This window comes from Lontra canadensis, unplaced genomic scaffold (assembly GCF_010015895.1).
Source record: "Lontra canadensis isolate GAN:19392208 unplaced genomic scaffold, GSC_riverotter_1.0 scaffold28, whole genome shotgun sequence".
In the NCBI taxonomy this organism is placed as follows: Eukaryota; Metazoa; Chordata; class Mammalia; order Carnivora; family Mustelidae; genus Lontra; species Lontra canadensis.
In genome coordinates, this window is record NW_022631022.1 from 10,737,818 (window position 1) to 10,765,748 (window position 27,931).

The following is a 27,931-nucleotide window of genomic DNA, read 5'->3' on the forward strand; positions in this document are numbered from 1 at the left end:
CCCTAAAGATACAAACGTAGTGATCCGAAAGGGCACGTGCACCCAAATGTTTATAGCAGCAATGTCTACAATAGCCAAACTATGGAAAGAACCTAGAAGTCCATCAACAGATGAATGGATAAAGAAGATGTGGTATATATACACAATGGAATACTATGCAGCCATCAAAAGAAATGAAATCTTGCCATTTGCGACGACGTGGATGGAACTAGAGGATATCATGCTTAGCAAAATAAGTCAATTGGAGAAAGACAACTATCATATGATCTCCCTGATATGAGGAAGTGGAGATGCAACATGGGGGGCTATGGGGGTAGGAGAATAATAAATGAAACAAGATGGGATTGGGAGGGAGACAAACCATAAGTGACTCTTAATCTCACAAAACAAACTGAGGGTTGCTGGGGGGAGGGAGGTTAGGAGAAGGGGGGTGGGGTTATGGACATTGGGGAGGGTATGTATCATGGTGCTGTGAAGTGTGTAAAGCTGGCGATTCAAAGACCTGTACCCCTCGGGATAAAAATATATGTTTATAAAACATAAAAAATTAAAAAAATTATTAAAAAAAAAAAGACATACGAGGCACCCAAATTGGTGAGGAAGACATAAAACTTAACGCTACTTGCAGATGACACACGATATATAGAAAACCCTAAAGATTCCACCAAAATACTACTAGAACTGATAAATGAATTCACTAAAGTCACGGGATACAAAATCAACATACAGAAATCTCCATTTTTATGCACTAATAATGAAATAGCAGAAAGAGAAATTAAGAATGCAGTCCCATTCACAATTGCACCAAAAATGATAAAATACCTAAAAATAAACTTAACCAAGAAGGCAAAAGACTTACACTCTACAAACTATAAAACACTGATGAAAGAAACTGAAGACAAGACAAACAAATGGAAAGATAGTCCATGCTCATGGATTCCAAGAACAAATATTGTTAAAATGTCCATTCTACCCAAAGCAATAGACTTAATGCAGTCCCTATCAAAATACCAACAGCGAGATGCCTGGTTGTCTCAGTCAGTTGAGTGTCCAACTCTTGATTTCAGCTCAGGTCTTGATCTCGGGGTCATGAGTTCGAGCCCCAGGCTGGGCTCCACTCTGGGCATGGAGCTTACTTAAAACAAAAACAACAACAGCAAAAAACTACCAATAGTATGTTCCACAGAACTAGATAGAACAAAGAATCCTAAAATTTGTGTGGAACCACAAAGAACTCAAATAGCCAAAGCAATCTTAAAGGAAAACAAAAATAAAAACAAAACTGGAGGTATCACGATTCCAGACTTCAAGTTACATTACAAAGCTGTAGTCATCAAAACAGTAGGATACTGCCACAAAAACAGATACATACCTCAATAGAGCAGAATAGAAAGCCCAGAAATAAATCCATGATTATATGGTCAATGCATTTTTTTTTTAAGATTTTATTTATTTACTTAACAGACAGAGATCACAAGTAAGCAGAGAGGCAGGTGGGTGGGGGGAGTGGGCTCCCCGCTCAGGAGAGAGCCCGAGGCCGAACTTGATCCCAGGACCCTGAGATCATGACCCGAGCTGAAGGCAGAGGCTCAACCACCCAGGCGGCCCGGTCAATGCATTTTTGACAAAGGAGGCAAGAATATGCAATGGGAAAAAGACAATCTCTCTGACAAATGGTATTGGGAAAACTGGACGGCTACATGCCAAAGAATGAAACTGGACTGGTTTCTTCCACCATACACAAAAATAAACTCAAAATGGATTAAGGCCTGAATGTGAGGTCTGAAAACATAAAAATCCTACAAGAGAGCATAGACAGGAATTTCACTGACTTCAGCCATAGCAACATTTTTCTAGAGGCAAGGGAAGCAAAAGCAAAAACTACTGGGACTATATCAAAATAAAAGCTTCTGCACAGCTAAGGAAACAATCAAAAAAACTAAAAGAAAATCTACTGAATGGAAGAAAATATTCGCAAATGTCATCCTGATAAAGGGTCAGTATTCAAAATATATAAAGAACTTACATAACACCAACCCCCCCCAAATAATCCAGTTAAAAATGGGCAGAAAACATGAACAGACATTTCTCCAGAGAAGACATATAAATGGCGAACAGACACATGAAAAGATATTCAACATCACTCATCATCAGGGAAATGCAAATCAAAACCACAATAAGGTATCATCTCACACCTGTCAGACTGGCTAAAATAAAAAAACACAGGAAGTAAGTGTTGGTGAGGATGTGGAGAAAAAGGAACTCTGAAGCACTGTTGGTGGGAATGCAAACTGGGACAGCCATTGTAGAAGACAATATGGAGGTTCCCCCCAGGACTAAAAATAGAATTACCATACGATCCCAGAATTCCACAACTGGGTATTTTCCCAAAGATTATGAAAACACCAATTCAAAGATACATGCACCCCTAGGTTAATTGTAGCATTATTTATAATAGCCAAATTATAGAAAGAGCTCAAGTGTCCATCGATAGATGAATGGATAAAGATGTGATGTATAGAGAGAGAACGCAATATTATTCAGTCGTAAGAAGAATGAAATCTTGCCATTTGCGACAGCATGGATGAATCTAGAGTGTAACACTAAGTGAAATAAGTCACTCAGGGAAAGGCAAGTACCATATAAATTCAGTCATACGTGGAATTTAAGAAACAAAAGAAATGAACAAAGAAAAAAGGAGACAAACCAAAAAGAGACTCTTAACTCTAGAGAACAAACTGATGGTTACCAGGAGAGGTCGGTGGGGGGATGGGTAAAGCAGGTGAAGGGGATTAAGAGCCCACTCACCAGGATAGATGGTAATGTGTAGAATTGTTGAATTACTGTATTGTACACCTGATACTAACATAACACTCTATGTTAACTGTACTGGAGTTTATGCTATCATTTTTCTCCATAAGAATTTTTTTTACATTTATTTATTTATTTAGGGAGTCTCTAGACCCAGAGTGGGGCTCGTACTCATGACCAGAATGACTCATGATCAGAAGTCCCATGCTCTTCCGACTGAGCCAGCCCCTAACTGTGATCAGCAGACTCCAGCCTTCCCCAGGCAAGAGTCGGCCTCTGCCCACTTGCAAGCATCCAGAGCCCCTTCCCACTGGGACTGCTCCTCCCAGGCCCACAGAGACTATGCTGTCGCCTCCGGGAAGGCAGCCCACCATCAAGCCCGGGGGTTCCAGTCTCCAACCCAACCACCTGACGTTCTTCAACAAGCAGTTCTGGGGTGAGGGTTTTTCTCAGTGACCTCAGTGGAGAGCGTTCTGTTGAGAACAACGGGTTGATTTCGGATCGCAAGTGCGATTTTGAATGTAAAACTAACATGAAAGGGACACTCCACAATGAAGATTATTGTTATATGTGGTTCTAGAAGGATCTCACCAGAGAGTAGCCTGGGGTTGGGAAGATGAATGTTCCCTGAGAACCATCCAAACTCCAGGACTTGCTGATGTTTCTGAAAGAACACTTTCCGTGCAACGAGACAGTGGCGAGGCCCAGCGACCTCCCCAAGCAACCATCCCACCCCAGACTGGGCCCAGGCAGAAAAGGCAAGCGCAACACCAACGGGTTGATGAAGGTAAAATGAGAGACACAACAGCAAGTGGCACCAGAGACAGTTGGGTTAGACGAGCAGCTAAAAATCTGTGACTCGCCTTGTCCATGAGCTCTGCAACTTCAAGGGCTGGTTTGATTTCCATCCGCCTCTAACTGCTGTGCTGAGTGGGGACAGGCAACAGGTGGCTGAGCTGCAGAGAAACTCACACCTGAAGAGAATCTGTAAGAGAAAAGATCAGGAGGCCTGAGGGGTCAGGAGCAAATGAAAGACCTCTGTCCTCCAGGGTGGCGAGTGTGGGGGAGGGACAGCAGAGCTTCCTGGAGAGCCCCAGAACCAGACCCAGACTCTGGACCTGACAGCTCCATCTCCAACCACGTGCCCTGGGTCAGGGACTATAAATGGGAAAAATACACAAATCTGGTAATGTCATAAACATATGAAGGACTTAATACTTAAATCTAATTTCCACTTAGTTTAATAATCACCATTTTGATAATTATACTGTAAGCTCCTACAGGTGCTAGACTGTAGCTTAAATCTTGTACTTGCTACAACAGCTGGCCTGGGCTGGCAGGTTCTGCTCCCAGGGGGACCTTCCCCACTCCAGATGTGACTTCCGGCAAAACACCCAGCTTCTCCAAGCCTCCGATTCCTTACCTGCCCAAATTTCTGCCTTTCTCATGAAATCATTTAATTCTGTTTACCCGGAAAACCTCTGGAATCATGCTCCCCGTACCCAAGAAGTCATTGACAATCTGTTGTGAGACCAAAGGGGATTCCTTGCGGTGGGAAACTTTGCAAACATCCCCAGCACAATGGGTAGTATTGTTGAGTGTCATTTGGAACCGTGCTGGCACATTGTAAACCTGGCATGGGGCTCAAATCTTGCTTTGCTCACAGAGACAGGCGTGAATGCCTACGATAATTTTCAACGGGTCTGAGAGCAGGATCAAGGCGTGCAGGTCCCTCTGCAAAGCCTGGCACACCACCTCCCTGTGGGGTTGCTCAGCCCCTGCCAGGAATGGGCTGTCAGGTCATTTCCCCCTGTCATGTGAAAATTTGGAAAACTTTCTGGTTAATGACAATCTACCAACAAAGACAGGATCACTGCTGCTATCAACAAATTTAAGGAAGGAATGTCGAGAATGCAGACGAGGGTGCCACAGGCCCGGAAGGACTTTTCCCTTTGGCTCTGGGCTCCCCTTGGGTCTCCTATCCCCACCAGGAGGACCCTGGATGGTAGCTGGGGAGAGACATAGACCAAGGCAAGGGGCATAAATGTAGTTTCAAAAGCAGATAACACCAAAAGGGACACTTCTTGCTACAAATGATAAAATAATACCTCAATAAATCTGACCTTAAAGAAAAAAGCAAACATCTATACAAAATCTTTGAGGACTTATTAAAATTAGAAAATCTCATTATATCTGAGACTTATATCCCTCTAATCAGAGTAACAGGGGCCAATGGCTGGGTGGGTGGGATGGGTGGGATGTTTACATCGCTGGGGGCATCGATGGGGCAGTGGGTAGAGCTCTGGGCAGGAAACAGCACCGCCTTGCAGGAGCCCAAAGAGTTCAGTGAAAAGCTGCACTAGAGGGTGGGCAGTTGTGGGAACACACCAGGGCTCCTGAGGGGCTCAGAGGAAAAGCAGCAGGAAGCCAGGACCAACTTAGGACCAGAGGCACAAGGAGGAAATAGGGTCACCCAAGTCCTGTGGGAGCTGGAGTCATGATGGAACCCCCACCCCCCCACCCCTTAGGAGCCACAGCCAAAAATGTTGGACAAAGCAGGGAATGATAACAAAGAAATATCCAACCCCTATGTGCTCCCCTGGCTGACCCCCAAATTTTGGGAGCCCAGGGTCTGCAGGGATCAGCCTCCAGGCCGCAGGGCAGAGAATCTATCTGAGGACAAAGAACCAGCCCTATAGGTCCCACTCATGGAGAAGGAACCCCTTTCCGTAAACTGGGGACCCCGGTACCTGTGGTCAGCCTGCTATCAATCAAGAGAGATAAAGTGTAAACTCTGATGGCAGGAGGACCCATTTGAGTTTAGGAGGACCCATTTGAGTTTAGGAACAAGGAATATACAGGACGTGTTTTGTTTATCCTCAGTTATGAACACACTTCCCATGTTGCCTTTTTCTGCAAATGGGCAGGTCGGGTTTCTCAGAACACCAGAATCTGCAGGCATATTAATTCTCCCAGTGTTTACTACGGATCCGTGCCTGCCCTCCTAATTTCAGAAACCGGTTCTAGGCATGAAATGCCACCACGTTCCTCTTCCTCAAGCAGCCTGCAGCCATTCACTTTGGCTGTTTCTTGGTGCCCCCGGAGCCAGGCTCTGGAGAAAACAAGGGAGTCAAAATAATGGCAGAGTCAAGATTCCTGTCGGGTGACAGCATTTATTGAAAGGCAATCTTGCTTCATCCAGTTCACGTACATGGAGGTAGCTGCCCACAACCGTCTCTTCCCCATGACAACCCAAAGCAGTCAAACATCCCCAAAGCCCAAGTGCAAAAGAATAAGCTTCTTGCCTTTGTCAATGGACGCTCCGCCTCAGGAAAAAAAAAAAAAAAAAATTAAAAAGATATACGATGATTGTCTCCTCAGCATTGCATTTGGCCACGTATTGGTTTATTAAATAAAATATTTTCTTTTCAAGCTAGCTAAAGGAAATATTGAGTAGGGTTAGTTCTTAAAGCAATAAATGGGGGGGTATATAATAAAATCAAAGAATAAGAGCATGTCAGAGTTGGAAAGGACCTTGCACCACAGTTCTCATTTATCCTAGACGATCTTGGGCACTGAGAGCACATGCCCCATCAAGGTCACCCCTGTCAAGGTTACCGGGGCAAGGAGAGTGAGGACTTGAAAATATCTCAAGGCCCAGCTGGCTGTTCTTCCCACCCTGCTACACTGCATGCCTCACCGCCAGCGCCATGCCCATGTAGAGTGTCACCTGGGAGAGTCACCTGGGTTAACATTTACAACAGCCCGTCTTTGACCGTGAGGATGCAAGGCTTTTTAACAGGGATCTCTGTTCTCTTTCCATGCATACCTTTGCTTCTTGCAGCCAGCCTCCCACTGACCACAAGAACTGGCCAGAAACAGTGACTTTCTCACAAGCCCCAGATAGATACTCGCCCCCTAAAGTTCTTTCACCTCTGACCTTCTCTGCTCCCACCTGTAGTTATGAGTGGGCTGAGGCATTTTTAGGCAGACCTCTTGGCAAACAACTAATGACATTGGAAGCAGCAGGGAAATCAGGAATATATTGAGGGTTGGAGAACCCCCCGGGAATTCCAGTGAGTCAGGTTTGTTGTGTCCTCAAAAGGACAGAGGGGCTCCAGGGCTGGGTATGGAGGGGCTCGGCCTCTGTGCCCCCTTGTATGACTATGGTCCTGCACTCCAGGAGGGGATCTGGGTCTGTTGTATTCACGGCTGTGTTCCCAGTGCCAGGGACTGTGTCTGACACATGGTGGATGCCCAATAATTACTGGCTCCATGAATGAATGGCGAAAGGGACAAATCTCTCCACGCCTCAAATGAGTAAGCAGAGGCAAGGTCCACTCCGAGCCAGCAGAGGAGAAGGAGGGGTTGGCTATCCAGGCTCCAGGAGCCCCGCCTGTTGAGGAAGGGGGCTGGTGACACCAGCCCTCGAAGCAGGCAATCACTCTGAATCCTATTTGGTGGGCTCTGTGACCTAGGGTAGGTAGGGCACTGGAGCTCCCTGCTCTTCTGGTAATTGTCATGGAGTTCTCTGGTCCACAGGCTTGCCATCTCTTAGGATACCTGGGGACACTGCTGACCCAACTGAACACAATCCTCTCTGCCCCTTTATACATGTACATCCTATGTGGTTCTCTCCCAGGCCATGGCCCTACTGAGCTGTCCACTCTACCCAGGCCCTGACCTGTGGGGGCCTAGCTGTGCCTGGACTTGGTCTCTGGGCATCCCTGGGACTGGTCACAGTAGGCAGTGACACCAGGAAAGCCACGCAAGACTGCAAGTTTCCAATTCCTCACTCCCTGTGATGCTGCCCCAGCAATATGGCCTCGCCCCAGAACTCACCGAATCCCGGTTACTTCGTGCCTGGTGCTGGCCCACGTCCCTCTGTCCCAGGAAGTCAGGAGGAGCCTTCCAGTCTGCACAGACACACCTCCTGTCTAGCTTTATCCCCCTCACTTTCCTGATATAAACTCAAGATCCGGCTCAGTCTGCCCCTTGGCTACACATCCCCCAGCTTTCACAAACTTCCCTCTCTTCCTTCCTCCCCACAAGCATACACGCCTGCTTACCTCCTCTCCTCCCTCTCCCATGACCTTCCTAGATACCATCTGCCTCTTCCTCACACCTTCCCACTCCTCACCCAGCAGCCACCGGAGGCCTGACATGGGTGGAGGAGGGGAAAGGACCAATAAGAAATGACAGAAGGACCCGAACCCTCTGGAAACCATATCATCTGTCAAAAACCTGACTTACAAGTCTCCCCGCCCCAACTGTGGCAAAGAAATTGCAGTTGGTGACTGGGAATTGGTCTCAGCATGGTTCAGAAATTGTAACGTCATTCTAGATAAAATTAGTAAGCAGGCTACAGATACCAGTGACTTCTGACTTTCTCTCCTGTAAGTTGTTCACCGACAACACTTGAATTTCTCTTCTCCGGATTAATTGTCCCTTATCACTATGACAATCCGTTTTCTCCAACTCTGATGTCAAAAGTAGTCTATGTTCTACCCTCTCTCATCTCTGCGTCTTAATACTTAAAATCTAGTAGCTCCATGTTTTAAAAAATAGTAAGACAGATGTGTGGAGTTTACAAACAAGCCGCCCCACGAAGCTTCCGGAACATCCCACAGTGGAAACAGCAGCAGCCCAGGAGAATCTGGATTCAAATATGTACAGTCTATACATCATCTCCTCCCCTGCACAACGGCTATTAGATAACAACTAGCGTTTTGGACCCTTTCCCTCAGCCGGGGAGGGAGGAGGGGGCAGGAGCACCACTGCAAACGGTAAGGCAGACAGCTATGCAGAACCTGAGCTCCCTCCCGCCGAATTAGAGCCTCCAAACCCCACAGTGAGCGGTGGCTCCTATGCCTTGTGCATCAGCATTTAAACTGCTAGCTGTCCGGACGAGGAGAGGTGCGCCACCACTCAGAGACCCCGGGAGGGATGCAACATGGAGGAGTCAGCCTGTTCTGTGAGGGGGAGGCGCGGGGGTCTCCGGGGTCCGCCCTGCGTAGACGCTGCCTCTCCTGCTCCCTGTGGCGGGCGGCGGGCTGCTGGGCCCGGCGAGGCATGACCGGCGGCCGCCGCAGCCCCGGGAGGGGCCTCAGATCTGACTGGTGGCAGTGCCGTCCTTGGGGAAGGTGTAGCTCAGCGGTGCCTCATGGAGGCTCCCCCCGTCCGTACTGAGGTCATCATCGTCCGTGTCGTCCAGCACCTTGCTCGGCAGCTTCTTAAGTCTGCTGAAACGACAGGGGCACATGTCTCGGCCCTGGGCTGCAGCCGGTCTCTGGTCAGGGGAGGAAGGAAGGGTCTGGGGCTCCCATCCCCTCCCCCGCCCCCGCCGCCGGGATGGCACAGAAGGACGGGAACCAGTCTGCTCCCAAGGGTTCCTCCGGCAACAGGGAGCAAACAGCCCATGGGCGGCCGGTGTTGCCAGGGAGGGCCGGATAGGGATGGGACAAGTTCAGCAGTCCTGGTAATTTTCCTTTCACCTCAAGCTACGGTGTGTCTCATTGGGGTGCTGTTACTGACCCCGTCGTAATGAAAAACGTTGATAGCTGGTTTACCGTGGGTTGTTGGCATTCACGTTTTACAGTAGTGCATTAATTATCTACCTTGGTTACTGAAATTCTGGGTGCCCCCTTAAATGGTGCACCCTAATGCCAGTCCTGGGGCCAGGGTCTTGATGGACAGGCCCCATTTCTGGATTCTCAACGGGCTGGGGTGTTCTGCCCATTTCCAGGAGAACCACCTGGGCTACCCACATAGCCAGCCTCCGAGAAAGGCTCAGCTCTATGCACGAGTGTGAACCGAAACTCACCCGGCACCCCAGTGACCCTGGGGTGGGGAAAGGGACCCCCACCCCACACCCCTTCCGATCACAGCAGGGGAGTATCAGAGTCAGTTCTGTCTTCGCTGGGACCATCTTGCCCTCACAAGGATAGGAAGCCAAGCTGTATCTTGTTTCTCCCTAAAAGCAGGACTCCTAAGGGCTGGTCTAGGGGACCAGGGTGCTGGGGGCTAGGCCTCCTGCTCTGAGCCTCAGTTTCCCCTTATGGATAAGCGGGATGAAACCTGCCTGGCTGACAGCACGGGACAGGGATGGGGATGACAGGCGAGGGGACCGCAGCGGACGCGGCCGGTCTCAGCTGTGGGATGGGATAACCCCGCGCGGCGGCCGGGGGAGCCAGCGTCACACGGCAGCCATGAGCACGCCTGGACAGCACTGCGCTTGCCTCAGCGCCGGGGGACCGCGGGGCCGCCGCTCTCACCCACCTCAGGTCCTTCTTCATGGCGTGGAGCTGCCCCTGCAGCTGCTCGTTCACGTCCATCTGCTCCTCTAGCTCCCTCTGCAGCTTCTTCTTAGAACTTTCCAGCCTGTCGATCTCCTCCTCCGCCTCCTCCACTTGTCGCTTCACGGCTTTCAGGCGCAGGCTGAGCTGCACGGGAAGAGCCGGCAGGCTGAGCCCCGCAGCGGGCCGCCCAGCCCGGCGGGGGCGGGGAGAGCCCGGCACAGAGGGGCCCGCAGTCCAGCCGCGTCTCCCCAGGCGACCACGGGACAGCAAGGGAGCAACCGTCTCGGCTCCGGGGCTCAAGGTTTGCTGAACCCCCTGCTAAAGTAGTCTGGAAAGGCCCCCTTGTTCCACGACGTGCCTGGGGAGAGGGGAGGACAGGACTGGCCTCCACAGCTCTACCACCCGCCTGCCTGGGGCAGGAAGTCTCATCTGACCGTGAGGTGCCTCACCTGGTCCTTCTGGTCGGTCAGGGACAAGTGCTCATCATCCACCTGCAACACCAGCTCCTTCACCTTCCGCTCTAGCCGGCGGTTGCTCAGCTGCAGACTGGCCCGGTCCCTGGAAGGGCAGAGGGAACACAACCGAGGACCCTCTCATCCAGCCCCCCAGGAGGCCCGGCCAGGCTGTGAAGGAACAGAAGCTCCAGCCAGGTGGCCCGGTCAACTCATGGCTTAGGGTTGGAGACACACGGCAGTCAGTCTGGGAGGAAAGGGCTGCTCCCTGGACTGGTGAGGGAATGGGGGCTCCACAAAGGGGAGCACCTGGCCTGAGACTGCAGATCCAGGGACAGGCAGAGCTGGGATGGGAGCTGCCCCGAGCTCTTCCAGTCCCAAGCTTTACTTTGTAAGAAAGGGGGGTCCCCGACTGCTGGAGCATGAGCAATGGGGGTCTGCTCCAGGCTGCTCTAGCCCAGCCCCAGATCCTACTAAAAACAGATAATGTACAATGCTCTGTGCACACACGCCTCACCTCTTCCAGGAAGCTGAGGGGCCAGGAGTAAGAATGGAGGCCAGCCAGGCTCAAGCTGGTGCTGGCCCTCAGGCTATGATCTCGGAGCTAGGTTGCAGAGAATCTGCTAGAAAGGAGGGCAGCCCTCTGATCCCAAATGCCTTCCACCCACTATGGGGGTCCTGCCCATTTCTGAGCCAGCACTGGCCTCTGCTCTAAAAACTCTGGCCCCAGGGGAAAGTCGACCCCCTGCCTCAACTCCAGCTCCAACTCAGTAGCCAATGAGGCAGTCTGGTGTGCTGCGGGGTGGAGAGAAACAGCCAGCACAGTGCGGTAGCTGGGGGCTCAGGCATGGGAGGCCTGCGCTGTAGTCCGCTGGCCAATACTCAGCCGCCTACCTTCCCAGTGCTTACTGGGTTGGGTCTTGCTTGTCTTGTCTATTGTCCTGCTCTGCCTTCCTCAGAGGAAGGCTTGTGAGGACAGGAAGAGACACAAATGGGAACGCACTGTGCAGTAAGACCACCACTGCCTGCCAGGCCTCTGCACCTTGGCCGGCCAGTCTCACCTCTCCTCGCTCTCCAGACGGTCCTCCAGCTCAGCGATCCTGGCCTCCATCTGCACCACCAGCCCCTCCTTGCTGGACCGGTAGGAGCCTTCCAGGTGGAGAATCCGGCTTTTTAAGTCCTTGTTCTGGAATCAGACAGGGGTGCTGTGAGGGCTCATGTGTCTCCCACGCTCTCCATGCAGGGTAGTGTGGGCTGGGGCACGCCCACGGTCAGCCACTGCAAGGACCGCGGGCCCCCACCCAGGAATCCTGGCCCCGGGGCACCCGGGGAAGCCAGGCACGTCTCCAGGGAAAGGCCTTGCGTCGGCTCCTGGCAGGCTAGGAGAAGAGATTCTACCACATTCCCTTGTGAACCCAAGTGAAATCTTTGGCTGCCGTAGGGCTCCTGGATGTCAGGCCAACAGGCGTGGTCTTGTTTTTGTATAAACGTATGTGGGAGGTGGGGATGGCAGGAGAAATCAGCTCCTGCGCCAATATCATAGGATCTTGGTAAAGAGTTTACATGAATAGCATGTAAAAGAAACGATTCCAGGAAGCTCTGTTGGCAACTCATGGCTCTTTTTCACTCCCTTTATGTCAGAATCTAGGTTCTTGGGATCTAGAAGACGCCACCTGCAAGTCCTCCCCCGCAGCTGCTCAGTTTCCAAGCGGATTTAATATTACTGGGAAAACCTCTCTGGAAAAGGCCTTCAGAACACCTCCACCTCTCAGGTGAGTTAGGCCCCAGAGTTCTTGGGGTGCCATGCAAAGGAGATCCCACTGAGGGTGGTCTAATCTAAGACCAGCCTTACCTGCCTCTCCAGGGAAATCTTGTCACACTCCAAGTCCTGCTTGATGGCTCTCTCCTGCAGGAGCTCGGCCCTCATCTGCTCCACCTGCACCAAGGAGAACAAAGCCCCGAAGTTAGAGGGGCTGTCTCTGCATCCAGGGGACAGAATTCCAACCACCAAGCCAGCTTTTCTTCATCATGCCATCTCCTCTTGGGGCAGGAGCTGTTGCTTAGAAACTCTTGGTTTCGTGATGATTGCAAAGACAAGGACACAAACGACAGTAATGGTCATAACAAACCCTGCTATTATGGGCTGAATGGTGTGCCCCCCTCCAAAGAAAGGTATACTGAAGTCTACCTCCTAGTCCCTAAGATATGACCTTATTTGGAAATAGGGTTTTTACAGAGATAACCGAGCTCAAGTGAGGTCATTAGGGTAGGCCCTAATTCAGTATGACCAGAGATCTTATAAAAAGGGGAAATTTGGACTGAGGGACAGACATGTACCCAGAAAAGTTAGCCCCCTGAAGAGAGACACAGAGAGAACGCCATGTGAGGACGGAGGACTGGAGGGAGCCATCTATCGTCAGGGACTGCCAAAGAGCCAGAAAGCTTCCAGAAGCCCGGAAGTAGCATCAGAGAATTCTCCTACAGGTCCAAGGGGAGCACGGCTCTGCTGACACTTTGATTTCAGACTCTGGGGCTCTAGAGCTGTGAGATAGTACATTACTGTTCTAGGCCACCCCATTCGTGGCACTGTGCGAAGACAGCTCCAGAAAAGTGGATTCACCTGCTTCGCACTCCACAAGCACTATCATTGTCCCCACGGTCCCCACAGCAACCCCGGAAAGTAGGTAATCCTCCTTCTGCAGATGGCACTGGGGCTTAGAGAAGCTCATCAGTTTACACGGTGCCAAACCACCCTGGCCAGCTCGCCCGGCTCAGACGATGTTCTCAGGGCATAGGATGTCCGGTGCTAAAACTGAGCGTCCAGACATCATTCGTCCGGGGATGAGTCAGCGATCCAACTTGCCCGAGATCTACGCAACTAGGAAGAGCGGGAGCTAGCACTCCTCTGAGCTCCTGACTGCTGCATGACACGTTCAACCTCAGGAAAGTCTTCTACCCTTAGCATATCTCAGATGCTGCTAGACTGCTCCCTCCGTGGGCCGGAAACAAAAGTCCACAGGAACACCAGACAGCTGCAGGTGACCTGGCGAGGGCTGAGCGTTACAAAGAATTTCGTCTATGTTAACAGGAAATGGGCCTAGGGGAGCAGTCCCCAGAAAGAAATCCCACAGCCTGCCTCTGTTTCCCAATCCCCAGGGCTTTCTGGGCGACAGTGACTGGAGCCCTAGACCCTGTTCCCAGGACTGTCCAGCAGAGGGCAGCCTGAAGAAGCTGGGAGAACCGAATGGGGTAAAGCAGCAAAATAAAACCACCCCTTCCTTCATAAGATGGGGGTTCAGCTTGGGTAAGAGGTGCACCCACGACAGTCCTTGGATGCCTACAGTGCATCTGTGATGGTCTCACCAGCCTGGTCTCCACTTGCATTTTCACCCCCTGTACAAGCCCCTGAGTAAAGGAAAAGCCCACCCCTCCCCTGCCTTCTGTCTGGGGCGGGAGTGGGGAGGCAGGGGTGGTGGTGGCTAATAAGAGAATAAGAGGGAACAGAGCCATGCTGGGCCATGCTTGCATCTGCTCCCATCTCCCACTATCCCTGGCACGGGGCATGCACAGAATGAAAGGCAGCATGGTGTGCGTGGCCCAGAGTGTGTTACAGGGAGGGCTGAGGAACAAGGCTGGTGATGGGTGGGGTCTGGACCTAGAGGAGGCTGGGCCTCTGCCCACGGGTAATGGAGTCCCCGTGTGGCCAACATAAAAAAACTTGAGCATTTTTGCATTTCTGACTGGCAGGCTTCTAAGTCAGGGGGATTCAGAATTCTATAGCAGGGGACACTGATGCCAGAGGCGGTGATACACGTGACCAGAGAGAGCAGGAATAGAACCCACACCAAGCCTACTCACAGCCCACTACTCTGCCTGCCCTGGTTCTCTGGACCAACTTGGCGCAAAGGCTTCAGCTCTCTGGACCAACCTGGTGCAAAGGCTTCAGACAGATCAAGGGTTCAAATATAGCAGTCACGTAAAAACCAAGACCTGGGAAGAAGGCAATCTCCTTAGGGCACCCTTATACGTAAGCAACAGGGAAAAAATGCCAGCAATGCTAAGGGTCAACCGGCAGAGCATGGAGAATTCCATCCAAGGCCCAGCTCCCACCTGTCTGGCCCCTGAGCCCCCGAGAAGCAACTATTACAAAGGTGGCTGGAATATTCCAATAACTGCCACATGAGCACAAAGTCCACAGCTAACGAATGCGGGCTCACAGCCCCACTCCAAGTCCGGCCTCCAAACCGGCCGACACACCCGACAGGAGCATCGAGGACGTCAGTGCTGCTGGGCCACGGGACTGCCATGTGCCTCCTGTGGGGGGAAAGGGTTCGGTTCACGCCCCAAGGGCGGAGGCCAGGCCTTCACCGGGAACACAGTTAAATTGTCACTGTGATGGGAAGTCATTACCCAGCCGAGCAGCAGAGGCCCGGCTTCTCCTCTGGCTCTGAGTTCAGCCACCTCACGTCCAGGAAGCAGACTCATTTCTAACACAAGGCACCTGAATGAATCAGCCTGTAAAGGCCCTTTGAGGTGGCTGGTCACACAGTGAAAGCACATTCTGGTGGGTGCTGTGTGGTTCTCCCCTTGCAGAAGCCAGAGGCCCCTGCCCCCATCCCCCGGCCGGAGTAGCCACCCCATCTCTCCAGACACCGAGGAGTGTTCCGGGAAAAGACATGCACGTCTGTGCGTGTTGGGGCAGAACTGGTCTTGGAATGAGGGATGGGTGACAGGATGGGTTCATTCCTTTGCTCCAATGATGTTATCAGCCCTAGGACACTGACAAAGATCAACACAGGACCTGCCCTCATTGTAGCCTCATGGGGGACAAAAGAAAAAGACCCATACATGTCAGGGCATGGCAGTGGCCACAGCACAGGCGTAGAGAGCCAGGGAAAGGACCCCTCAGTTGTGACCCACCTGAGAGGCCAGGCTCAGGCAGGCTAGAGAAAGGGGCGGGGGAGGGAACACAGCTTCCCAGACCAGGGCTACTGGTGAGTCAGAGCGATGGTAAGCAAGAGGACAGGGTGCTGGAGAAACCAAAAGGACTGGACTGGACACGGAGGGGCAAGGGACAGGCAGGTTAAGAGCGAGGGGACAGGGAGCAGTCCCACGGGGGCTGTTATTACATGGTGACAAGAGCAAGCTTGGACTGCACTTACTGAGGGAAGCCTTGAGCATTTTTACAGTGCTGTTCACTTAGTCCTCAACCCCCAACCCCCGGAGGAGGCAGGTCCTGTGCCAGGCCCTTCTACCCCTAGAGTCCAGGAGAGGCTGCAGACAGGTGTGGACACCAGGTGGCACCAGCTGAAGCCACGGGCCAGATGAGGGCCCCAAGGAGAACTGTATGAAGAATGAGGAGACCCCAGAGCTGTGCCCTGGGGAGCAACCCCTCCCCCTGCCCATCTCCCATTAGGGGAGACTGGAATGAAACCAGGACACTGCCCTGTCCCACAAGCCAAGAAGGCTGAGGACTGAGGAAGGTCAGGCAGAAGGAAGCCTGGGGGAAAGCTCCTGAGCCAGACAAGAAGTCGGCTCTGGAGGGCTCGGCAGAGAGGGGAACCCAAGTACAGAAACTGGGACAGTGCTGGGTGCGAAGAGATAGGTAAGCACCTCTCCTCGAACTCCAGTGGTGAGGAGATGGCAGCCACAACTGGAGGGCTGGGGACATGAGCGCTCCTAAGAGGACTGTAATAGTGGGGCTTGGCACCTATTAACAGGCAAGGGCGAGAATCATGGAGAAGGGGCAAGTTACAGACGCTGGGCAGTAACAAGAAGGGAGCTGGCCAGGGAGACTGTGTATGGGGAGGATCAGGACACAGGCCCAGTGCTGGGGGCAGCATGGCGGGGGGTGGGCAAGGGACAGAACTTTCTCTGAGCCTCTGAGAGAGAGAGCATAGTGTAGGACTTCGCGGGGGCAGGCTCCCGTAACTCAGACACATGGGAGGGAGGGAGGGAAGGAAGCGAAGGAAAGGGACATTATTTTCCCAGAAGTGGGGTATGAGGAAGAACTATGGGCTTGTGGAGAGAGAAAGAAATTTAGAAATTTAGTCGCTGTGAGGCATTAGGCTGAAAAATACCAAAAGACATAGAAGGGTGGCAGAGCGAAGACGAGGGTGTGGTTGTAGCTGTCTGTCTACGGCATCTGCTTTTAGGCTGTCGGGTGCTGGTTTCTGCAGCTGTGCTCCAGGCCCGAGGACCAAGGAGGGAAACATCAAGAATCAAAGGCCCTGGTGACATGCCCAGGGTGACACGAGCATCCTAGGCATGTATGGGCCCGTCAGTCCTCCTGCCGCTCTCTGAGGCAGATGTTATCACCCCTTTCCCAGGTGGGAGGTTCAGGAATGTTGGAAGCAGCTTTGGGATTCTAACCCAGGCTTTTTGGCCGAAAATCATTCATTCCTTTTCTGCCTCCCAGCAAACATGGAAGACCCAGGTCTCTCAGTGAAGGAGAGACCATTCTGGCGGGGACTTCCACAGTGGAGCGAGGAAGACAAGCTCCAGGGAGGGACTCAAGGACCACCAAGGGGCCACGTGGCGCTGGGCCCAGACTGGGAGGGGTTCAGGGAAATCCCTGTGACTCAAAGCAGCAGCCAGTGGCCGAAGTCTCCCTCCCTCGGTGCCACTGAGTGGAAAATCTGAGTCCTGCCAGGAAATGGGCCTCCCAGTGCAGAGGAGGACTCAGCAGGCAGCATTCCAGAGGTCTCCTCAGGTTCAAGACCTCCCTGGAGGGACACCTGGGTGGCTCAGTGGGTTAAGCATCTGCCTTTGGCTCAGGTCATGATGTTGGGATCGAGTCCTGCATCGGGATCCTTGCTCAGTAGGGAGCCTGCTTCTCCCTCTGCCTGGCTCTCCCTCTGCTTGTGCTCTCTCTCTCTCTCTCTCTCTCTCACAAATAAATAAAATCTTTTTAAAAAAAAAAAAAAAAAAAACCCTCCCTGGAGAGTCCTAGGCAAATGATGGTGCTCCCCCAAAACCCCCTCAAAACAAAATAAAACAAAACAGTCATTATTTATACTCCACTACCTCCCCTCAAAAGATGGCTATTAAAATGGACGTGCAAAATAAATCAGAATGAACAACAGGAAGAAACAAGTGCGCAACCATAAAACTTAACAGTTGCTGGGACTGGGCCGTCCGTGTTCCCTGACTTTTTTGCAAACCAGGCGTTTTAGCAAGCAGGAGAGGCTTCCTTCACTTCTTCAATAAGGACAGTCTGACAGAAAATTCCAAAACAAATCCACTACTTGGAGCCTTATATAAGGAATACCGTCTGGAGTGACGGACAACGTTCCCAAGGCTGGGTCTCACCGTAAACCAGAAATGTTTCAGCTCTGCTCAATACAGTGATCCCTAGGACCGGCCCGATGACTTGAGAAAATTCCAAACCAGCTCCTTCTCACCCTGAGCCCACACTGTTGGGAAGGGAAAAGAAGGGAAGGGAAGGGATGAGATGAGAAGAGAGGAGGGGAGGGGAGAGGGGAGACAGAAGAGCCTCTGGCTTGGCCAGCTTCCTCCTAGAGACCAGAGAAGTAAATCTGAGGCTGGGAAAACATTTCTTTCTATAAGCTTATGCTTTCCATGCTGTTTACCCTTCAATGATACTAAATAGACCGAACAAAAACTTTCCAGTCAAATTAAAAACAGAGCAGGAGCTGAAGGCAACAGTTTATCACAGCTGGATTGAAGGAATGCTAAACCCCGAGCATTTTGATCGGAAATAACAGTATCAGATTCCGGCGGGCTTTATGTCAGGCAGCCACGACCTGAGCCAGCTCTCAGGATTAGAAGCAGCTCAGCTGCCTTCTAGGTTAATGAGAAACCCGAGATATTTATGATCGCTAATAACAACATCTCACCCCATCACCTGTGTTTACCATTGGGCTGTATGTAGGGGGTCTGGGACCTATACTCCTGGCTGGTGTTAAAAACACCAGGAAGATCCTCCATCCTGAGAGAGGAAAATCATTATTAACCAACTACACACAGGGGTTTTAAGCTGCCCATACAATTGGAGCCAGTTCTGAGACCAGGATCATTTCAATTCAAAGGAAAGCAGCCCCACTGTGATCTTCTAGTCACTGGCTGCTCAAAGAGCCCTACTTCCCGGTACCATATCCCACGGGAAGCATGACCCTGGTGCAGACCATGGAGCAGGGGTGAGCTGACCACCAGAGCGCGGTTCCAAAAATGAATGCAGAGGGCTGCAACTTGATCCACCGGGATTCACTCTGTTGTTGCCAAAGCCACAGGGAAGCCTTACTCAGCCCCTGGGAAGACTGTAAAGCCACCCAGAGCTCTGGAATTGGTATTTTTCCTCCTGTCTGCCAGCTGCCTACATTAGAAGAGCCCTCTTTCCACTGGACTGGGTCATCTCAGCTTCCACGTCCAGGGAAGCGCCTCTCCACGGAGGCCCGGCCCTAACTGTTAACTGTACTCAGCCACCAGCAACAGCACGGCAGTGCCCAATAACTAGAACAGCAGCCTGTAGGACACATTTCGAAAACACCAATGCCGGGCCTCTCTTTCACTGTGTAAATCCTGGACTCACTGAACAGTCAAGAGAAGATCATTAATCTTCATCCATATTAAGAGACACCGTGGCCTTATTTTTAACTTGGGAATAGAGGCCCCAAATGCATTTGGAGAGGTCTTTACCAGTCTTAAGTCTGATGCTGGAATGATGGGAACAGGTGGGAGGCAGTAGGCTCTGGAGTCAAATCCTGGCTCAACCTCCAAGCTTCAGGAGCCTAGGTGGTCACTTACTCACAGCCAAAAACAAAGACACAAAAGCATGCACGGCAGGGGACATGGGGCCCGGCACTTAGCAAATCCTCAGTAAAGACAGCAATTGTAAATGGAGACATGGTTTTGGAGGAAAGAGAGAAAAAAAGGATTTTTTTGGATTTAAACAGAACAAAGCCGGTGAAATACCCAGTATTTAAATCAATTTTCCTTCAACTTAAAAGTCAGAAACCTCCTGAATCAGGTTTGAAACCACATTTGGGTGAGAAAACAAATACGTTTCACCTCTGTTTTACAGAGTAAGACACGATTTTATCACGTCTAAATCCGTGCCTTCTCCATGTTAGCCAGATTTAGAAACAAAATTTAAACATCCAGAAAGTTTTGGGGGAAAAAAATTCCCACTAGGATTTCCTGAATCCATCAGTCTAAAAAATTATATCCTGAGCATGTACGGAAAAGAACAGCTAGAACTCACAAATAATGTGCCCAGCATTTACTAAGTGTCAAATATATGCACAAGAAGGGGGAAAAACATACAACAGATAGGATGTTTGATCTCATAACTGCCTTTTCTTTCTTTTCTTTTTTTTTTTTAAGATTTTATTTATTTATTTGGCAGAGACAGATCACAAGTAGGCAGAGAGGCAGGCTGAGAGAGGAGGAAGTAGGCTCCCCACCGAGCCACCCGGTGCCCCATAACTGCCTTTTCTATTCTCTGTCCCAGGGAACAGCTCTCGGTCTCCCTTTCTGCTGTTCTTACTCCCAACCCCACCACATTAATCTTCTAATGTATGCTTCTGTGTATGTTTCACTGTCTGCTCCACAGTCTTCGATGGCTCCCCACTGTCTTCAGGATAGGGTCCATTCAATACCCTCTACCTGCCTCTCCAAACTTACCCCCTGTTATTCCCTTATGGAAACCAGGAACCCGATCAAGTTACAGTAGTCCATTCACTGTCCGCCAAACACTGTAAATATCCTACTTCCCAAGCCTAATTCACACTACCCATTTTGTCTAGGATTCCCGTCCCACTCCTTGGTTTGTCTAAATCTTACCCTTTCTTCAAAACTAGCTCCAGGGGGCGCCTGGGTGGCTCAGTGGGTTAAAGCCTCTGCCTTAGGCTCAGGTCATGGTCTCAGGGTCCTAGGATTGAGCGCAGCATCAGGCTCTCTGCTCAGCAGGGAGCTTGCTTCTCCACCGCCCCCCCGCCCCCCTGCCCCCTGCCTGGCTCTCTACCTGCCAAATAAATAAATAAAATCTTTAAAAACAAACAAACAAACCAAAACTAACTCCAGGTTCACCTTCCTCTAAGAACTCCCACCATAATCCCTTGCTATGATGGCCTTTCCTTCGTGAGCTGCCTGAATCCTGCACTTGGCATTTAGTATCTGTTGCTTTTTGTTATTAATTATCCATTTGAGGGGGCATCCTCCATCTCTCCAAACACAGCACTCAAGGACAGGGGCCAACCTGATCATTTTTGCAGCCTCCCCACCATGCTATTTGTGTACATGGTAGGTCTTCAGAGCACCAGTAGAGATTTGTGACCAGCTCTGCAACTGACCACCTGTGCAAGCCAGCCGGATCACGGGCGGGGGGTGGGGGGTGTGCCCTGGGCCTCAGATCTCCTGCGCACTGCATGAGAAGTCTGGGGAGAGGAACTTGGAGGTCATGCCAGATCTAAAAGTCTGTGAAAGGGGTTGGCTCATATTGTGAAAAAAATTTTTCCCCCTAGCTTTTCTACCTAAGCCCTGCCACTAAGACTAGGAAAAAAAAAAAAGAGAGAGAGAGAGAGAGAGAGAGATGTTCGGGGAAAGCAAAATTCAGAAGGGGAGCTTATAAGAAAGCAGAGTTTAGGTAAGAGCTATAAACTTTTCCCCTTTCAATTGAAAGAGCAAGATCCAAAAAGTCTAACTCCCCATTCATTCCCTTTACAGTGCCTGGAAGCAGTCTGCTTGAGCCTTCCGGGCTGACACTGTAAATCAGGTTGGAGATACCAGACGGAACAATTTCCTGTTCTTTAGGGAATGTCCCTGTTAAGGAAGCATCACAGGTTGGTGTTTGGCAGGAAGAGGAGACGGGGGTCTTAAGTTTGTAAGTTTCCCCTTTCTCTGATTCTGGCAGGAAGGAAGTAGGTATGTGGCCCTACAAATTTACCTAAGCGGATCCAAGATAGGGCCCGACTGTCTGTACCCAGGGCCCTTCCTTGGAACCTTTACTTTACGAGGCAAACAAGAAGTCTCAGATTGACCTCAGAGTTGGGTAAGAATTAAACGCTGTCTTGCGAGGCAGGCATTTGGTCAGCCAGCTCGCTACATTACCCTTCCTCACAAATCCAGAGGCAGCCGAGGCCAGAAGACAGGCCTTACCTTGGGGTAAGGTAACTGTTTCAGCAATTCCTACAACAAGGTGACCACAACACTCCCTTCCTCCACTACGACAGGCACCAAGCTTTACCCCCCGCCCCCACCTCAGGGAGGGCAGGGACAAGAAAGGAAATAGAAGGAGAAAACAGAACCAACAGGGCGAACAGGCTAGAGGCTGTGGAACTCTCCCTTTGGGCGTGCACCTCAGACACAGGGAAGGCTGGGGACTTCAAGGGACTCAGACCCTTGGTTAGACGCAGCCTCGTCAGAGGAGCTCAGCGCTGGAATCTGGAGAAGAGATGCACTTTCACAGACATTAGAGATGGTGCTCAGAGACACTGGGACCGCCCTGGGACCCCATGGGGCTGGAGCAGGAGTCAGACCCGGGACTCACAGGCCTGTGCTCTTTCCAGGAGACCAAGTTTGTTCCTTTAACCTCCTCCCTGGGCTTCCTTCAAGTTCTGGGCTCAAAGGATCTTCAAAGGACCTTGGCCACATCACGGAGAGCAGTTCTATGCCTCACGAGCTCAGGTGAGAGGACAAAGAAACCGGTCTGAGCGATCAGTTTTCATCAGGTTGGGCCATCAGCTGAGCTGAGCAAGGCAACCACTTTCTGTTCCAGTGTGTCTGTGTTTTGTTTTTGGTGTCAAACAGGGGCCTTGGAAAGTCTGTTTTGCCTGCCTGGTTATTGACAGGATGACAGACTTTGCCACCCTTCCTCCCTCCGTAAGCCACAGGCAGCATTAGCAAAACAAATTAATGGCTACTTCTGTTATCATGAGTGCTTAGCAGATCCTGAAATGCACTGTGGCACCATGGGGGCTCAGCCACGCTGGCAGGAGCTGGCAGGAACGTGTCACCAAGCAGCTTTTATACCAGGGAAAGAACCTAACAGATGCAGACTTGAGTAAGAATGTACAAGGGCTCAAGGGTCAAGGTTGGGCAATCCATCTGGACTTGAGGTTTTCATGACAGACTTTCCCTAAGCTTCTGCAGCTCCTGCTTGCTGGGCTGTGCCCCGCTCAAGGAGGACGGGACTAGCACAGCACTGGAACATGCAGACAGAACTTGAAGCTGCACTCAGGGAAGAGAGGATGGAGCCTCGGACTGAATTTCTCCACTCTCAGAAGCCAAACAGCATGACTATCTTACTCGTTTGCAAACAATCTGTCAATAGGGCGCCTGGGTGGCTCAGTTGGTTATGGGACTGCCTTCGGCTCAGGTTGTGATCCTGGAGTCCTGGGATCGAGTCCCACGTCAGGCTCCCTGCGCGGCAGGGAGTCTGCTTCTCCCGCTGACCTCTCTCCTCTGATGCTCTCTCTCGCTCATCCTGTCTCTCTCTCAAATAAATAAATAAAATCTTAAAAAAAAAATCTGTCAATAGGGAAACAATGGCTGAGGGAAAAGAAGCCAGTGATTCCCCTTCAACTTTGATGAGGGGCTGCCATCTTGGAATGGCATCGTCTCCAGGCATTAGAATTTCCGGTTCTTGGTTGTCCTGAGGTGAGGCAAAGGTGGGGGCATGTGGCGAAGTCCAGAACGACCAGAAGAAAGAGCTTCTTTGGATATAGAAGATTTTGCCCAAATTAATGTGTATTTCAGATTTTTAATTTTAATTCTTCATAAAATAAATAAAATTTCCTCATTTGTACTCAGCATCACCCAAGGCTTTTAGGTTTAGTTTGCTTTGTTGAATTAAGAAAGTGCCTGAGGGTGCCTGGGTGGTTCAGTCAGTTAAACATCTGCCTTCGCATGATCCCAGAGTCCCGGGATTGAGTCCCACATCTGGCTCCCAGCTCCATAGGGAGTCTGTTTCTCCCTCTGACCATCTCCTCTCTCTCTCTCTCAAATAAATAAATCAAATCTCTAAAAAAAAAAAAAAGTGCCCAAAACAAATCAAGAGGTGAAGAGTCTTCTGAATGTCTATGTATGGTTTTTCTGGTACCATTTTCAGAGCCCAGTACACAACTAAGTTGTCTTGAAAATACATCCTTTCAGAGGTTTCTACGGATAGCCAGGGGTATCATGGATATGGAAAGCTGAGATTACTGAATACAGGTTCTTTTCAAAACTGTCACTCAGTGTGCTGAATCCTGTCCCATAATGTTTCCCCATGTGATCTGTCAAATGGTTTGGGCAAGGCAGCCAGTTAAGGGGACCACCGCTTTCCAGTGACAGGACTTGCTATCCCCAGGACAGAACTCAGCCGCTCTAAACTCTTTTTTTTTTTTTAATTAAAAAATGGAAACAAAATTCAAAAACCATCAGATTACATGGAGTGTCGTTTGGAAAATTAGTTCTATTAACTCCAGTGTGAGGACAGCTAGCACTGTCCCCAGCTGCCTCCCAGTGTTGCTGTACAGATCGAAGGGAAGTAGAATTCCTCACCTCTGAGAACTACAGAAAGCATTCACTCGGGAGAGGTGGTTACTGTACTATGAAGGCTTCATAGGTGTCTGTACTGCTATTTAGCTGGTAAAGTTCTTAAAGGACAATCATATCCTCCACTCCCATAGCACTAACACCGTACCAGCTACCCAGTTTCACACAGTTGCTTGTTGGACTGATGATTCTTAGAGCCTCTGCTCTAAAAGCACTTTGTCTATTAGGGCTAAGAGATTGTTACCCATAACCATTCTGGAAACTTCCACTTTGTGCGCTTTATGTTATATATTAAACCTCCCTCTTCATGGCTTCCTACGGGGAACACTACCCAGTCTTCCATCATTTCTATAAGGCAAGAACTTTTCTTCCCTCCTCTAGCTGAATCCTTTGCTTTTTGCCTCTCACGTTTCCTTTTCCAGGAAGGGCAATCCGTTCATCGTTCAACTACAGATAGTACCTGTTCCCTGCTCCGAGTGATCCTCTCAGACAGCAAATCTGAGTTATTTCTTTCTTCTTCCAGTTCCATCTCCAGCTGAGACACCTTGTCCTAAGAAAGAAGGGAGACACAACACAGTATTACGGAACTCGCACTAACCCAGGTGGGGTGCAAGGATGGCCCTGGGGAATGCAAACCTCCAAGGCAGATCAGAGCTGAGTTATCACCAGAGCTCGGGGAAAGGACGCATGTCCTTCTCAGACTGTCAGAAAAACCGTGTGGTATTGCTTTCGTAATGGAAGATGTAATTGTGCATTTCAAAAATTTGTGAAAGGAGAAAAAATATTACCCCAAACCTAACATAAGCCTTAAGGACATTTTAGCCTGTTTCCTACCCATCTTTTTTTCCCCCTTAGGAATCAGTAACTTTACAAAGATCTACCTAAGCCTAAGTTCCACAGGTTACCTGTTAAAAGGCAATGTGGGAGCTTAGATATCATCCAAGACACATTTCTTTAAAATTCCAAGCTCTGGGGTGCCTGGGTGGCTCAGTGGGTTAAGCTTCTGCCTTTGGCTTAGGTCATGATCCCAGGGTCCTGGGATCAGATCCCGCATCAGGCTCTCTGCTCAGCAGGAAGCCTGCTTCCCCTCTCTCTCTGCTCTGCCTCTCTATCTGCTTGTGATTTCTCTCTTTGTCAAATAAATACATAAAATCTTTAAAAAAAAATTTTTTTTCCAAGCTCCGGACAATGCTTTCCCTCCTTCCTGCTCAGTTTCCAAGAGCCTTGCAGGAATAAAGGCTATGACGTACTATTGCCCCTGCCTCTTTTCTAGGGCACCTCAGACACTTCATGCATTATGTAGTCAGTCCCAAATCTGCACCTGAGGAGCACAGGGACAGTGGTGGCCCCATAATTCCAGAAGAATTGTCATTTCTGTCTTCCGGGCTGGCTCCTCGCTTAACACCACTGAGTGCTAAGAGAAAAGCATGTCAAAGTAGCTGCATGTAGGAAAAAAGACGCTTCTAACACAAACCACCCTACCTAGCAATAGGGGCTTGTGAGGTCTGTGCACAAGTTTCTCCTGTCACCCGCCCATGTGTCATGTCTGGATTAACTCTGCACCATACCTGCTAAAAAGCAATCATCATCGTGAGTTTTGAAACACGAGTCTGCAGAAAAACACTGGAAAAACACCGTCTCTACAGTCGTCAAAGTAGGGCTGACAAGCTATGGACGTCTCCAAAAGGGCCAAAAATCAGACTTACTCACGTGAATGAGTAAATGTCTGTGAATGCCTTCCCTGCTGGTGAACAACATCTATAGGAACCCAGAAAGCTCTCTCCGGTGAGCGGAAAGGCTCAAAGACGAAGTTGGAATGGAACGCCGGGCTCTGCTCAGACTGTCTCATTTGTCCTGTGGTCCCTGACGCCTTCGAGGCCAGCTCCGGCTCTTGGCAGATCTCAACAAGGATCCCCAAGTGCCGCATTTACATAAAACAGCCACCTGAGTTTCTGCATTTACAGAAAATGCCTGGTGTTGAGAGAGCTCTTGAGTCCTGAGAATTAATTGGTTAAGTGCTAGCGAAGGAAAAGGCAAGACATTTGTCACAGCGAGACAGTCCTCCCAGCTGCCTCTGAGGGGAGGCAACGCTCCTGCAGCGTGCTGCTCAGCGGTAGGGCCTTGAGAGCTGTTCATTTTGTCATTAATGAAGAAATATCTAAAATAGTACCCAGGGGCAAGGGACACTCCATCATGTCACTGCTTCTAGACCTTGAGCTGGCAGAAGGAAATGTTCTTTCAGTCAGAATGTTCTAGAAGATGACAACCCAATGCTTAACTAAAAGCACCTCCTCACAGGCCTCTCTTCCTGTCTGAAGTCTGTGCTATTCAAAACCCACCAGGAGTATTCAGGGGCCCAGGTCAGGGGTCCATTACACCAAAGGTTCTCACACAGCTGCCCAACACGGCTTTAGCTTGCTTCGAACCAGACTGTCTGGGTCCTTGACAAATCACTTCCTAGTTAACTGGGTTGACCTTAGCTTGCCTTAAAATGACCCTCTCTAATGAGATCAGAAATAGGAACAATAGCAAAATACACAGCAATCCTACAAAAGGACAACAAAACCATGCCAGGTTATTCTAGTGTCTAAAAAGGGCCCATCTAATAAAATCTTCAATGGCTGAAACATCCCTCCCTAGATGGAATTTGCTACAAAGAGGTTTTAAAAGTTATTTTTATTTATTTGCAAAATTGAACCAGACATTCCACTGACTTTAAATTCAAACCATCTCTCCCTGTCCTTGAGCACTGTCTTTTTATCAAAACCTTGAGAATTTTAACTTCTCCCATAAGTGTGGGAACTGATTCTCTCCCTCTCCCGGCGAGGGGGAGGGTGTTCTGGTTTGGGGCTGGGTTTGTTCTTGAGGATTATTCTTTTCCATAAGCTCAGGTGGACTGATGTTAAGATTCGTCCTGTCCTGCTCAGGTGCTTGTTCATATTTCAATTCTGTTACTCAATTCCCTTTTTTCTACCGTGTAGTGTTTTCACGCGGTGAACAGGCCACTCCCAGGTGGTGACCCCAGTGAGCACATTCTGACACACTGTCTTAGACCACATATATGTGGTATATCCAAAAATGAACTGAGCCACAGTTTGCTGCTGGCTTTGGCAAAGCTGGACCATCTGTCAGGAAAAAAAAGGGCCAGAGTCAGGAGACACGAATGGAGTGTGTGGTGTGACAAAGGAGCTGGCTGTTCCCAGGAGGTAGGTGGTTTCGGCCTGAGGCACAGCTCAGCCCCTCCCTAGATCTTCCGCAGTCTTGTGGCCTCTGTAGTTGGAAGCACTTCCCAAAGCAACCAACAGAAAATGCACCGTCTATGTGCCCTTACGTAAAGCCACCCGGCCTCTTTGGGGCTCGGTTTTGCTTCCTCTTCAAGACAAAGAGGACACTGTGCTAAACTGTTTCCATCACTCCTTCTAGCTCTGACATCTTATGAGTCTATGAACTACCAGCTTCTTCCTCAAATCAAGAAATGACTTTACTCAGGTCTGGCTGTTTCAGGGAATAAAAACTGAAGGATCCCAAAGGCTTGGGTGTGCAGAGAGAGGCCACTTGTCTTGCGCCCCGCGCTCACCCTGCACAGCCCCCGGCTCACACCCGCATGGCCTACAGACCTCCATCTGCTTGACGAGTCGGCTTCGGTCATCCTTGAGGTGAGTCTTGGCCTCCAGCTCGTACTCCAGGTCCTTCAGCGTCTGCTCCAGAAGCTGCCTTTTCGCGAGTGCTTCGTCTTGAGCTCGCTGGTAGTCCCGTAGCTCCTCCTCCATCATGCGCACCTAGGAGGAGGGCTGGGTGGTTACCTGGGCTGCATCGGGAGAGCATCTGGACAGACAGCACAGAGGCTGACCCCACAAACTATCAGGGGGTGCC

General features: G+C 50.3%; 1 protein-coding gene across 3 annotated transcripts in view; it reads right to left on the minus strand.

Moving 5' to 3' along the window:
* Nucleotides 1-8,885: 8,885 nt before the first annotated feature.
* Nucleotides 8,886-27,931, minus strand: part of CGNL1 (cingulin like 1) — a 94,824-nt gene continuing 75,778 nt past the window's right edge. For 2 of the 3 annotated variants that reach the window (XM_032864861.1, XM_032864860.1), the window contains exons 12-18: nt 27,676-27,837; nt 24,519-24,608; nt 12,414-12,497; nt 11,623-11,747; nt 10,559-10,667; nt 10,090-10,253; nt 8,886-9,050 (exon numbers count right to left, since the gene is read on the minus strand). In XM_032864861.1, coding sequence (XP_032720752.1) covers nt 8,918-9,050; nt 10,090-10,253; nt 10,559-10,667; nt 11,623-11,747; nt 12,414-12,497; nt 24,519-24,608; nt 27,676-27,837 — 867 coding nt within the window. In that variant the 3' untranslated portion in view covers nt 8,886-8,917. Of the gene's footprint in view, nt 9,054-10,089; nt 10,254-10,558; nt 10,668-11,622; nt 11,748-12,413; nt 12,498-24,518; nt 24,609-27,675; nt 27,838-27,931 lie in introns of all 3 variants that reach the window. The other variant, XM_032864859.1, reaches the window with a different exon arrangement.